The sequence below is a fragment of the Cotesia typhae genome, unplaced genomic scaffold, assembly GCF_013202065.1.
Source record: "Cotesia typhae breed Kobodo isofemale line unplaced genomic scaffold, CoteBio_Ctyphae contig_44, whole genome shotgun sequence".
NCBI lineage: Eukaryota > Metazoa > Arthropoda > Insecta > Hymenoptera > Braconidae > Cotesia > Cotesia typhae.
Window position 1 is genome coordinate 3,442,000 of NW_027423753.1, and position 13,526 is coordinate 3,455,525.

The 13,526-nt window shown below is 26.9% G+C and overlaps 1 protein-coding gene across 1 annotated transcript; it reads right to left on the bottom strand.

Annotated features, from left to right (window-relative positions):
* Window positions 1–1,768: 1,768 nt before the first annotated feature.
* Mav (TGF-beta domain-containing family member maverick) lies at window positions 1,769–13,132 on the bottom strand. Its single transcript, XM_074244828.1, has 3 exons — window positions 12,545–13,132; window positions 7,329–7,446; window positions 1,769–2,891 (listed from the first exon to the last, which is right to left on the bottom strand). The coding sequence occupies exons 1-3, from the start codon at window positions 13,130–13,132 to the stop codon at window positions 2,131–2,133; spliced, it is 1,467 nt and encodes a 488-aa protein (XP_074100929.1). The 3' UTR covers window positions 1,769–2,130.
* Between the last annotated feature and the right edge of the window lie 394 nt (window positions 13,133–13,526).

A 13,526-nucleotide genomic window follows, 5' to 3' on the forward strand; every position in this document is an offset into this window, starting at 1 on the left:
TAGGAATAAATATACATTCGCAAATTAATTTATGTAATATTATCGTACTTATAATTAATTATAAAAATAATAATAATAATAATAACAAATATTAATGAACTAAAGAACACACTGTGACATATCGAATAATAATAGTTACATCGAGCACCATATATATAACTCGCACACAATTTTTTATATTTCTACATAATAATTATATATAAAATCTATGAGTTCAAATTTACTGTATATAATTAATAACTCAACTATAATAATCAATACAATAGTTACGATTAATAATAATTAATAATTAATAACATACAATTGATATTACACTGAAATTTTGTGACCTTCAAAATTTTTTTCATTAATTAATTAAATTAGAAATAAAAAAAAATTTTTTTTTCAAATTGCACTTTTATATTTTTATATTTATTTTTTTTTTGTAATTTTTAATGAAAAAAATTTTTTTTAGATGCCTATTACTTTCTGTATCATAATTTATATACTACTGAAATTAATAGACATTTTTATTGAAAAATAAATTAGCTCTATAAAATTGTTATTCAAAAATTAAATATATAAATTTTTAAATAAATTTTCTTGTTATAATTTATTTAGAAAAAAAATTATAAAAATGATCCGATGTCTCTCAATTTCAGTATCCTTCAATTAATAAGTATGGCATTACATAAAAAACAGTATACAATAATTATTAAAATTATTATTAGTATTATTAACTACATACATGTATAATTAATATTAATATTAATAATATAAAAATTACAGAGTCGTATGGTGAAACAGGAAGATTATTTTTCGTATTCTTAATATCACAGTCACGAGAGGCAGAAAATAAAGTTTTATAAGAAGAAAGTCAGACTTCCTGTGCGAAATCTTTGGTGAAATGAATACGAAAAAAAAAAAAAAAAAAAAAAACCACTTTGTTAATTGTTTAGAATCGCGGCTCCACATATTTTATAACATTTATTTTTTATAAATTTATTTTTCTTCTTTGTAAGTCTTGATTCTGACTTTTTATTTAATTTATTATTTATTCAATAACACTTGGATCATTTAATAGGAATGATAGTCAGTTTTGACGTTAATTTCCTTATAGTTTTTTAATATGAGGTCAGCGCAAGGCCTCAATTGTAACACCTCGATCAGATGTAATTGTAACGCACGCGTTATGCGCTTTACGGTTGTTTGCTCAGCTTAACCTTTATAGCTCGAATAAGAGATACTATTTTATAACTCTTAATGCCAGTGTAGTTATAAAGTCATTAGATATTAACATTAGATTAAATATGATGACATTATTGTGCATAATTTAAAAAATTACAATCATTTCAGTACTTTTTCTAAAATTTAAACATTAATTTTTATTATTATTTGTATTATTTTATTACTTCACATTTAAAAATTTTTATGAGTAAAAAAAAGTTCAAGTTTTTTTTTTTAATTAATTATGAAACTTAAATTAACAGAATATGTCAATTTTAACAATTTTAAAAATTTTTACAATAATTTTAAAAAATAATTTCAAATGAAAAATTATATAAATAATTTTTATAAAAATTCACTTTCAAAATATTTTTTTCATTCTATAAATTATTATAGAAAAAATATTACTTTAAAATTAATAGTTACTAAACTTGTAATTTTTAATTTAATTTATTGCTAAAAATTAACTATCAAAAATTTTCACTCAAAGTTTTTTGTAATTAATTTATTAAAAAAAAAAATTTTAAAGATCATAAAATTTAAATTAACTCGTAACTTCAAACAAGCTTTTCCTCAAGATCGAAAAAAAATCTAAATTAGGACATGTTATCCACGGAAGAGATTGATCATAAATAAAACTGACATCTCTTGTAACTTCAGCGAGAAACTTAAAAGATAAGTGGAGCCTTGAGATAGAACAATTATCCAATAACAATATTTTGTTAATTATAAAGTATCGCAATAATGTTATTATGTTTTAACGACAAAACATTGACTTTAGACATTATATCATTGTTATCATTAGTCGGTCTGCAAAAAATGACTTACATAATTCCACTGTCTGAGTTAATTATTGTTCGTTATCATAAAAAATAATTCTTCAGTTAAAATTAACTTAAAAATTAATTTTCCTCCAACTAGCTTCTAAGAACACGCACACTCAAGAACCCTCATGTTCTTCCAGCTGGAGACTTTAAGCTTAGTAGGATCGTTTTCGTCAAAGTAAAGAATTTCAAGCTCAGCAAGTTTGCTGGGCGCGCAACAGGGTCTGGGGGCTTTGCGCTTGTCTTCTTTCCAAATTAAGCTCTGAAGAAGCGCGTGGTGGTGCGCAGGATTGTATCGAGGAGGACACCGTCCTTTGCAGTACCCAGCGTCGAAGTTCTTCGGCTGGACGATGAACTCAAATCCTTTGATGTCTTTGAAAATCACCGTCATTTCATGGCGGCAGCATTTTTTGTTGTTGTCGCGGCATTCTGTCCGGCGACCCTTGTGAAGCGACATCAGCTGCTTTGGAGCCGACCTGCGTTTTCGCGAGCTGTGGCTCGTTGTGAACACGTTCAAAACTGGGTTCGAGAAGACGATGTTGCTCCGAAGACTCTCCAGGCGCAGCTCCAGACCCAAATTGTCCTCCAGAGCTTCGTGCCAGTAAGCAGCAGCCTCGGTGGTGTCCAGCTCGATCCACCGCGGACCTGAGAGTCTTTGGATTGTTTCTCTGGCCACCAAGTGCCGGGAGGAGTTACTCAGTCTGTATATTGATACTTCTATTGGCGCTTCTTCCAGGTCTGTCGTCAGGAACAGCCTCAAGTTCGCGTGCTCTAATTCGCTGTCCACAGGCATCTCCACTGGGAAGAATAGGTGGTGGTGCTCGTTTTCTATCGCCTGTCTTCTTACTCGACTCGGCACTTCTGGAAAACAATTGAGAAATTTAGTAAGTCGAGATATTATTTAAATATACGCAAGTTTGCTGACAATTGTCAATTTTTTTATTTTTATGACAAATTAATTAAATTAAAAAAAAATGCTTTAGAAAAAAAAATTAATTTAAAAATTACACAGAAAGAAATAATTCTTGACTCAAAAATAAATTTTCTTGGTTCAAGAAAATATTAAACAAGATTAAATATTGTTTGAATTAAGTCAAAATTTCTTTTTATTCAAAGAAAATTTTAATCTTCTTCTCTTGAAAAACTATTCTTTGATAAATTTTCAATTATAATTTATTTGTTAAAAAATCCTCAAAATTGCAATTTAAAAGTTAGTACTTTATTAACATTAAAGTAATTAATTTTATTATTATTAGAGTAATTAATTTTAACATTGTTTGCCTCCTTTTTTTTTTTTATTTTCATAATAGAATTTTTGAACGAGACTAAAAAAAAAATTATCTTCATCAAAATTTGGTTCGATATTTTAAAAATATAATTTTTTAAAAAATAAATTAATACTTGCCAACTTCAAATTTTAATAAATTTTTTGAATCATTTTTTAGTAATTTTGTATATGAAATTGATTTTAGGTAAATTAAAATTTATTTTAGTGTAAAAATTTTGTACTTAGATTAAAATTTACATCGCTTAAAAAAAAACTCCAGACTTTTTCTCAACGCGGTCTGATTGACGGAAATAAAAATTCACTTTTGATTTTTTTCAGTGTATTTTTGTCAAGAAAATTTTATAAATAAAATTATTTATTTTTCTCAGTAAAAAATTATTAAAAATAATTTTCATAAATTATGAATGGATTGTAAGTGAAATTATTAATGAATTATGAATGAATCTAAAATTTAAAAAAAATACAAAAATGAAAATTATAGAGATTAGGAAAGCAAAAGATAAAATAAAATTTATTTTTATACTTTCCAGAGAAGAAAATGAAGCGAAGAAAAGAGCGTGGGCGCGAAATTCTCGGAATTTAAGATATTTACACGTACTTTTTTAAACAGTGAATAAATTGCGATGACTCGTGGATCGGAATGAGCGAGCTGAGAGGAGGTGGATATTAACATCGATTCTATTTAATAAGTTTTTAGCCGAGTGTGAATAGAAGATACGTATTATATATAATAAATAACAAATTATATATATAGCTCGGATCTCAATAGTCAATATCGTATCAGGGCGTAATCTATGGAAGAAATAAAGTTTGATACGCAGCTGAACTTAAATAGAGCCGAGCGTCTCAACTGACTAATATATAGCATATAATAAGATTAATAAGAGAAGTAGAGAGTAAGAGGCTTTATCACTCACTCACATGGCACTCGATTAAAAATAGATACAATTCAACGTGTGGCGCCTTCCCACGCACTTGCCGTTTAAGCGCCAAAGATGCGTGGGATAAGATTTGTATGACACGCGCGATCTCACCTTGTGTGTAATATGTAATGTAGCAACACCTTTTTAGTTTTTTAATAGTACGAAATTTTTCCCAACGCTTCAACACACTCTCTAATATTTCTTCTTCATTTTTTTAAAATTATTTTATATATTTTTAACGGTTCAAAGAAACGATGTCGTAAAGTCATTCCTCCCCGTCATTCTGGGCAAGCAAATGTGTACAACCCATTGTCGGTGACATTTTTACGAGGCGGAAGTTGAAATAGATGTGTGATGACAACTTGACATACTCGGATTTCGGTACCCTTACTTATCTATACTTTGCCTCATCATCATCATCAACATCATCATCATCATCATCAAAAGCTAACAAATTTAATATTACCGTTAATTATTTTAACATCCTTTCAATTTTTTTAAATCTTTCAGTTCTTAAGTTTGTTCTATTTTATGATTATTTTTAAAATACACATTTCCTAATTTTTATTCTCACTTTTTTCATCTTTACTACAATTTCATTTCTTCTTCTAATATTTTTTTTTTATTTTTATCCCTAATATTAGAAAATTTAGGCTTGTAAAAAAAGCTTCTAAATTTAATAATTTTTCTTTTAATTAATAATAAATTATTAATTAATAATTTCTTTTAGCTATTTACCAACTGAAAAAATTAAAAAATGATGTTAAAATTATTTTTTATCAAAAAAAAAAAAAACGGAGCTTTTAGATAAGAGTGAGGTTGACGCAACGAGCAAAGTGTGTGTTCTTATGCACGAGTACTTTAAGCCTTATCGACTAAGTTTGTACTTAAATAAATATCAGTCTTATTGCACGCCTCACAATCGAAGCGAAAAATTGTTTCTATTTTTATCATTTTCACCAAAATTTCATTTGTTTCTTCTTTTTTTAAAACAAATTTTTTTTTAATAAAAATATTTCTTCTCAATATTAAAAAAAAATATTTTTATCAAAAATAATCATAAAAATGTAATAACTATTTACATTAATTTTTTTTACAACAAATTTTCATTTTAATAAAAATTTTTCTTCTTAATATTAAAAAAAAATACTATAAAAAATATTTTTATTAAAAATGTAATAACTATTTATCAGCTACTGCATTGATGTAAACTTTACATTGTACATTCCATCGGAATTTCTATTTCGTAAGAAGCCAACCAACATCTTTATTAAATCCATCTTAAATACATTAATACATATGTATATATACTAAAAAAGATATAAAGGTACGGTAAGATAATTAATCACATGACTAATGCTAATATATGAGTATATACAGGGACATATCCACTAATTTAATATTATTAGACATTATACATTAGATATAAGATATTAGATATCTCAGATGAGTTAATTCAGTTTCTTTGATCATAAGTCTCCTATCGATATCTCGGAAGACTACTACGAGATTAAAAACATAATAATGATAATGATAATTATGATAAACACTGAAAAAAATAAGGTGACGAGGAAAAGAGATTGCCGATATTGTAAACATACAAGCTTGTGAATGTTAACATTAAATATTAAATCTCAATAGTGAAATAAGTTAGAAAATTGCTTGGACAAATCGAGGTCAGGAGACTTCGTCCCGTCTCATCAGACGAGAAAACGTGGACCGGAAACGGGCCCCAGCTTGACCCCGCGACTACTGGAGCTCCTGTGCTCATTGAGTATACATATATATCTTCACGTACATATCTTCTGAGATGACATACAGAATGTCCGGTTGTGACGAGTGAGAATAAACAGGATGCAAGGAATTACCATCCACTCGCCTCCACATTAGTCTTAGACTTATAAACCGTGAAAGTCTTTCTAATTAACTTTATTCTTTCATTTTTTTTTTTTTATTTTAAATTGACCAAGTATTTATGTTTTTTTTTTTCAAGTGTTTCGATAATTTATTGCTTGAATATATTTTTAATTATTTTACATATCAGAAGCTAATGTAAGCTAAACATTTTTTGAATAATAAAATATTAAGACATTATATCACGCTATTAATTATCAATAATTCCGAGAAAATTGCTCAATAGTCCATGAAAGTCAACTCTTATAAATAATTAAAAGTGAAACTTGGATTTACTACTAATATTCTGTCATTTCATTTTATTATTTATCATTTTTAATTATTTTGATTTTTAATTGTGGGGATTATTTGTTGCCTTGAGGAAAGTTTAAAAAATAATTTTTGATATTTTTTAATAATAATAATAATTGTTATTTGATATTTGAAAAATATTTTTTAAAATTTTTTATATTTTTTAAAGTTCAAAAATATTTCATAGTTTTTTAATTTTAAATAAATAAAAGTTAAAAAATTTGGTAATTATTAACAAGTGAGGTCAAACCTATTTTTGATCATATCTAAGTGAAAAATTAATATTTTTTAATTTTTTTTTATTCTACTTGTTTTTACAGCGAATTTATTTTGCCTTTAAAAGTTGGAAAAAATTTTGGTTCTTATGTTTTTGAATAAAATTTCTGTTTTATCTATTTTTGATGTATTTTTTTTTATAGTACATAAAAAAACGAACATTTAAAAAAAAAAGTTGAATATTGAAATTTTCTAAAAAATTTGTAAAATTTGTTCATTTTTTTATGTATTAAAAAAAAAAAATCCATCAAAATTTTCAAAAAAAAATTTCGTAAAAAAAAAATAAAAATGTACATAATTACTATAAATTTTTTAGTGAGAAAATAAAAAGTTTTATTTAGATAAAAATTTCTTGATTTATGAAAATAATTTTTTGATAAAAAAAAAAATTATCTCGGATAAAATAAAATTAAAAAAAATTTTTTTGTGCATATTAACTTGAATTAAATAAAAATTTTTCAAAAAACAATTTTTTTTTTCATTGTAGAAATTTTCAAGACTTAAAAAAATTTAACAATACTTCTCTAAGTTTTTTTAATTTAATTTAGATAATTTCTAAAGCAATTATTTTCAGACCAATCCATTGATGGAATAAATATAAATTACCTGTTGCATAAAAAGTATGAAGTCTCTTTCGTCTTCTGTCACCAGGTGCTCTGGACATTTGCAGCCTGGTCAGGTACTCTCCGTGGGCTCTCTCGTACTCGGTCTGACTCACGTTAGCCTGGACATACAAAAAAAAAATGAATCAACTCAAAGTTTACCACTCGACAAGACCTCGACCGAAGAAGAAATAAAAGACTGAAGAAAAAGAGGAGAATTAAGAAATTTAAATGGACAAATAGTAGGCGAGACGTCGAGGTTGCTAATTACTAAATATATAATATAAGCGGAAGGATAAATTGCCTGGGTGTTTCGAGATAAGCGTGAATGATCAAGACCAAGAATAAGAATAAAAATAAAAACAAGCGAGCGAGTAAGAGTAAGTTATTAAGTGATTGAGATATTTAATATGTTTTAAGATAATGCTGGTGTAAGTGATGAAGATGATGATGAAGATGATGCTATTAAGAGTCAGTTGGGCTGTTGACATTCGCAAACATTGACCCAGTAAAATTCTGTCCGGGCTAAGTGGACGAAAAAACGCTCGGATTGGAAAGCTAATAAAAATAAGATTTATTTAATAAAACGATTCACCGATTGAACTTAGCCCTCTTAATTGATTCTCTGCCGGGCAAACGGATTATAATTGACCCGAATGCTCGCCCTGATATTATCTCGTATTAATATTTACTTGGGTCAAGAATCGTTTCTATTTTTATTATTATTTCTTCTTTAAAGTATCTCAATTCACAACACAATATCTTGCATCACTCATTTATCATAATCATAATTATTTATTAATCATTTCAAACAATTATCTTCTTAACGAAATTATTTTAATTTATTTATTTATTTATTTATTTTTTTTTTTAATTAAGAAATAAGTATTATTGTAACTTAAATGGATTTATTATTTATAATCAACTCCATAAAAAAGTGTATAAATATGTCAGTAAGCGGTAGTTTATTTTTAAAATATTTAAATATTGTAATTGAAATTTTAAACTAAACAAATGTGTGTTTTTAATTTTAGAGCTAATTGATTTTTTTTAATTTTTTTAGTAATTATACCGGACGGAAATTTCTCAATCCGGTAAGATTTATTGCATCAATAACTCGCGGCTAAACCCTTGAAATTTTGTGCAACTGGAATCAATGGGCGGTACGTTTATCTGTTACTTACAATTACGGAGGTAATATTTATATTTAAGATTTTTTTTAACTTCCTTGGAGAAGAATATAATTTTATTTTTTATTGCCAAATTTTAAGCCATTTCTTCTGTAAAAAAAATGTAATTTTTTAAAAGTAATTAAAGCTGCTGTCTAATAAATTTTTATGGAAAATTCAACTAAAGTCTTGAGTAATATTTTTTGTATTACTTAAAAAAATTTAAAGAAATTTTTAACAAAAAACAATTGTATTAATAATTTAATTTTAATTTTTTCTTATAATGTTTTAAGATTTTTTTTTTTTTTAAAGAAGAAATAAAATTTGGTAATTTATTTAAGCTCTTATTAAAAATATAGCCAAGTCTTAAGTAATTTTTTTATATTACTCGAAAAAATAAAAAAAAATTTTTATCAATAAAAAAAAATTTGTTGTTACTTCTAATTATTAAAACATTATTAAAATGTTTTACAATATTTAATTTCTCAACATTCTTATTTTATATTTTTTTTTAAATACATATTGTTCAATTTTTATTTATAATTTTCTTTACAGATCAAAAATAAATTTTTTCATTAAAAATAAAAAATAAATGAAAAAAAAAAATAAAAACAAAAATAAAACTTTAGTCAAAAAAATCCCTCCAAGTCTTAAACAATATTTTTTGTTCCTAAAACACTTAAAAAAAAAAAAAAAAAAAAAAAAACTCCCAATAATCTACGGCTTAAAAGCTTAAATTCAAGCTCCGTATGTTTTTTAAAAATATTTCTAAAGAAAATACAAATAATATATTTCAATGAAATAAAAAAAAAAAATAGAACAAAATAAAAATAACAATAAAAACAATATTAAAAGCCTATACGCGGTTAAATATAATTATTTAAACTTTTTTGAGGTTTTAAACCGCGTCATAAAGGTACCGTTTATGGCGGTGGTCCTCGAGACAGTGGAATTGCTCATTTAAATCTCGTGCAAGAAGTTGAGAGTGCATTACCCACATAATGAAGAAAGAGCGTGGACTAAAAACCTCGACTGATATTAACTCAAGAAGGAACAATTTTAAAAAGTGAGTATGTGCGTCGCGACGCCTTTCCTCTCTACACAATACACAGTATCATCAGGCTCTTTCTCAGTTAATTTCTTCTTTTATTTCTTCCTTCAGTTATTCAGTTAACCACCACCTGGCATTTGTTTAAACTCACTTAAGCCTTACTCGAGTCGCCCAGAGCCGCTTTAAGTAATCTCGAGGAGTTAAATCACTGTTTTTCGGGTGAGTTTTGACGGGTCTTTGAAGCGCCGCTCGACACATAACACATTACATCCATCGCTGATTGAGAGTTGCGCTCGAAAAATTACTCTTAAAAAACCGAACTCCTAACGAGCCACCAGATAAAGATGGATTAATTCTACATTCAGTCGGACAGTAATTATGTCTGAAGTAATCACCAAAAGTGCCCAAGAATCATTCAATTCAAGACTCAAGACTTTGTTCCAAGCTTCCGCGGGAATCCCGCATCAAATAGACTTCATCATCATCTTCTTCATACAAGCCAGCTCTGACAATTTACTCTTTACTCTTCATAACTCGTTACTTCGCGACAAGTCTCAAGTAATAAGATGTTGAAGCTGAAGCAACCATTTAGTGAGGAATTTCCCAGCGATATTCCGAGCGCTCCGTTATTTTATATTTAATGTATATTCTCCCAGTTAGTACCTTTGCTTCATATTTATATTCAACCGATGTTCAATTTAATTTAATAAATGACTATATTTATCTCATTTTTGCTGACATCGGATGTGAGAAAAATTTTTGGTAAAAAATAAATATTTTAGAAAATTTATGCACAAAAAAAATAAAGTTAATTTTTATTGTTTTTAATAATAATTAAAATTTTTAATTTTAGTATCATATTTTTTTTCGACAAGTTATACCTTTAAAAATAATATACTAAAATTTTTAATCGATATCTAAAATAGTTTTCGAGTTACAGCAATTTCAAGAGTAACCGCTCCGCAGTTAGAATAGGATCATTTTATCTTCAAACGCATTTTTCGAATTTTCTGCAGTGATTACTCCGAGACAAATGATCCAATCACTATCAAATTTTTTTCTGCATGTTCTGTATATAGTTCTCCACACAATAAATCAAAAATCGAATTTTGGCAGAGGAAAAACGAGTAAAATTTTGGGTAAAATTCAATTTTTTTTTTTTTTAAAACGCCGTCATTTTGTCAATTTTTGAAATTTTTTTTCGGCCGTAAGTCATTGTACGGACAATATCTTCTAGTTTAACAAGAATTTTTTTTTGTTTGTAAAAAAAAATTTTAAATTCTATTTTTATTTTCATTAAAAATTCTGATTTAATTAAAAATAAAATTTTTGTTCATAATTTTTTTTTTTAGATGTTTTCTTTACAAATAAACTGTAAAAATTAATTAAAAAAATTTCAAAAGATTGAAAATAAATTTTTTTAATATTTTTTTATGACTTATTTATTTGCTGAGTAAAATTAAAAAATGCCAACATGTCTGCTGAATTAATTATAAATCATAAATTTTTCTAGACACAACTCTAAAATGATTTTTTTTAAATAAAAATATTAATTAATTTTTTAGTAATAATAATAATTGATGATGATGATCGAGTTATATAATTATAGATGATAACAAAAAATAGTTATTTAAAGCCTGGGTCAGGAGACTGTGATTTATTTGTAAGAACCGCGTAACACCTGTTGCCAATGTTTAACTTTAACTTTTGTAACTTTAAATACCAACCTCGCGTTCTTATTCTTCTTTCAAACAAGTATTTTTAAATCGATTCATTCATTTCTACAAAAGTGTTTTTGGGTCTGCAATGTTAACAACACACTTGTTAACGTCAAAAGTCATTTTTTCATAGATTTTTATTTAATCAAAGCTGGAAATTTATCGAGGAGAATAAATTTAAATTTTCTTTTGTTGAAAATGTTTTCTTTTCTTCAGAAAAGAATTCGAGTTTTTTGAAATTAGTTTAGGACAATATTTTCTAATTTTTAATTTATTCAAATGAGCGATTTGTAATTTAATGAAAAATTTAAATGATAAAGCGTTTGACTTTTTAGATGTCGAAAGTGTAGGAGAGTTTTAAATTCTTGTAATATAATTTAAATGAAAATTTTGATTTCACCACTAAATTTTTAACTGTAAAAAAAGTTTTTGTGTAGCTTTAGAATTTTATATATTATCAAACAAATTTGTTGTGATTAAATTTTCTTCCATTTCTTCTTTAAGAATTTTACAAGAAAAAATTGTAAGTAATAAATATGCAAATTTCTAAATACAGTTAAAATTTTAATATTCATAAAATGAAATTCTAATTATGATTTAAATGATTTAAAATAAAAAATCTTTATTAGAGAAATAATTTTTTTGACTGAAGAAAATTTCTTCTTGCTCCAAAATCACTCAAGTCTTCAGACAAAATTTTTTTTTCAAGTAAACATTTTTTTTAGTGTGAACAATTACCGAATTTTTCATTTCTCAAAAAATGTAATTAAAAAAAAATTTACAACTAAATATTGAATATTTTTTTGTGAATTTCAAAGCAATAAAAAATATGAAGTCAATAATTAGTGAAATTTCTATTTCTTCTTAAAGAATTTCATTAAAAAAAATTCTTTACTCACTAATTAATAATCTTTAATAATTTTTTCGTTAAAATTAAATTATTAAATATTTTCTTTAAAAATTTTTCAGGTAAATTTAAATTAATGAAAAATATTCAAAATTTTCATTTCTTCTCAAATAATTTCCCCACTAATAACTAAAAATTCCATCCTAAAATTCTAGATAAATAAAAATAACTAAAACCATTAAAAAAAAAAAAAAAAAAAAAAAAAAAAAAGCAGAAGCCATTGGAGGAATAAATAACGTTTGATTTCCGAGTGTGCATACTCATGTGACACATGCACAAAAGAGGGTGATAAAAGCATACAGCTCGAATCTAAAAGAATGGGTTAGCATATATAACATATAACATCTTGGAAGCCGGGTCGGGCGTGAGAAATACCTTTGAAGGATCGGGTATCCTCTTGAGACCGAGACCCTCCACGATGCTTCTTCTCAAGGTCTCAAGCTCATCATCGTCATCATCACGAAGCCCAGCATTGTCTCCGGTCCCCTCTTTGGGCGGCTCGTGAGCCTCGAGGCTCTCAGGTTGATGACGGTATTGGTGACGATGGCTCTGCTGGTGCTCCATTCTCGTGGGCACCGCCAAAGTTGCCCTGAAGTGACTCACCACCAGTAGACTAACGAGGAACAACCCAGCCAGGAGGCTCGAGGGCGAGGACACCCTTCCGAACCCGAGCGACGATACCACAAGTGACGGGTGTCGTCGAGATGATGATGATGATGATGATGATGACAGTTCTTCAGGGGAACACCCTGAACCAGAAGAAGAACTACCGCAACAATTCCGGCACTCACCTTTATCTTTATCACTCTCACTGTCACTCTTTTTGCTGTAAATTTTGTAACTTTTTGTCTTCTCAATCTTCTCAAGCCCTTTTTCTTCCCTCCGTTTTCTCTTCGCCTTCACATCCTCCGCTTGCTCTTCCGTATCTCGATTACCTGACAAGATTATTGGATGCTCGCCCATAGCCAGGAACCACTACCGCGAGGCGATTATTTACAATAATCGCCTGGTATATTTCTTCTTCTTTATTTTTAATTATTATTTGTTTTATTATTTTAATTGTAGATAAATTAAAGATATTGACACTTTAATTCACATGAGATCCAATTACATTGAGTCCTTCCTCCGTCATCAGCGGCTTTCTCCACGGGAATCCCGCCCCGCCAGCCTTGGATTATCTGCTTGTCCATATAAAATCTAAAGATTATATATCTACAGGTATATTAATATATACTTATATATTTATCCAAATATTTCTTCCGTATTGTCAGTATTTAAATAAATCACCAATCATTTGCACTTTTCAATTAAAAAAAAAAAAAAAAAATAAATAAAAAAAAATAAAAAATTTTAAATT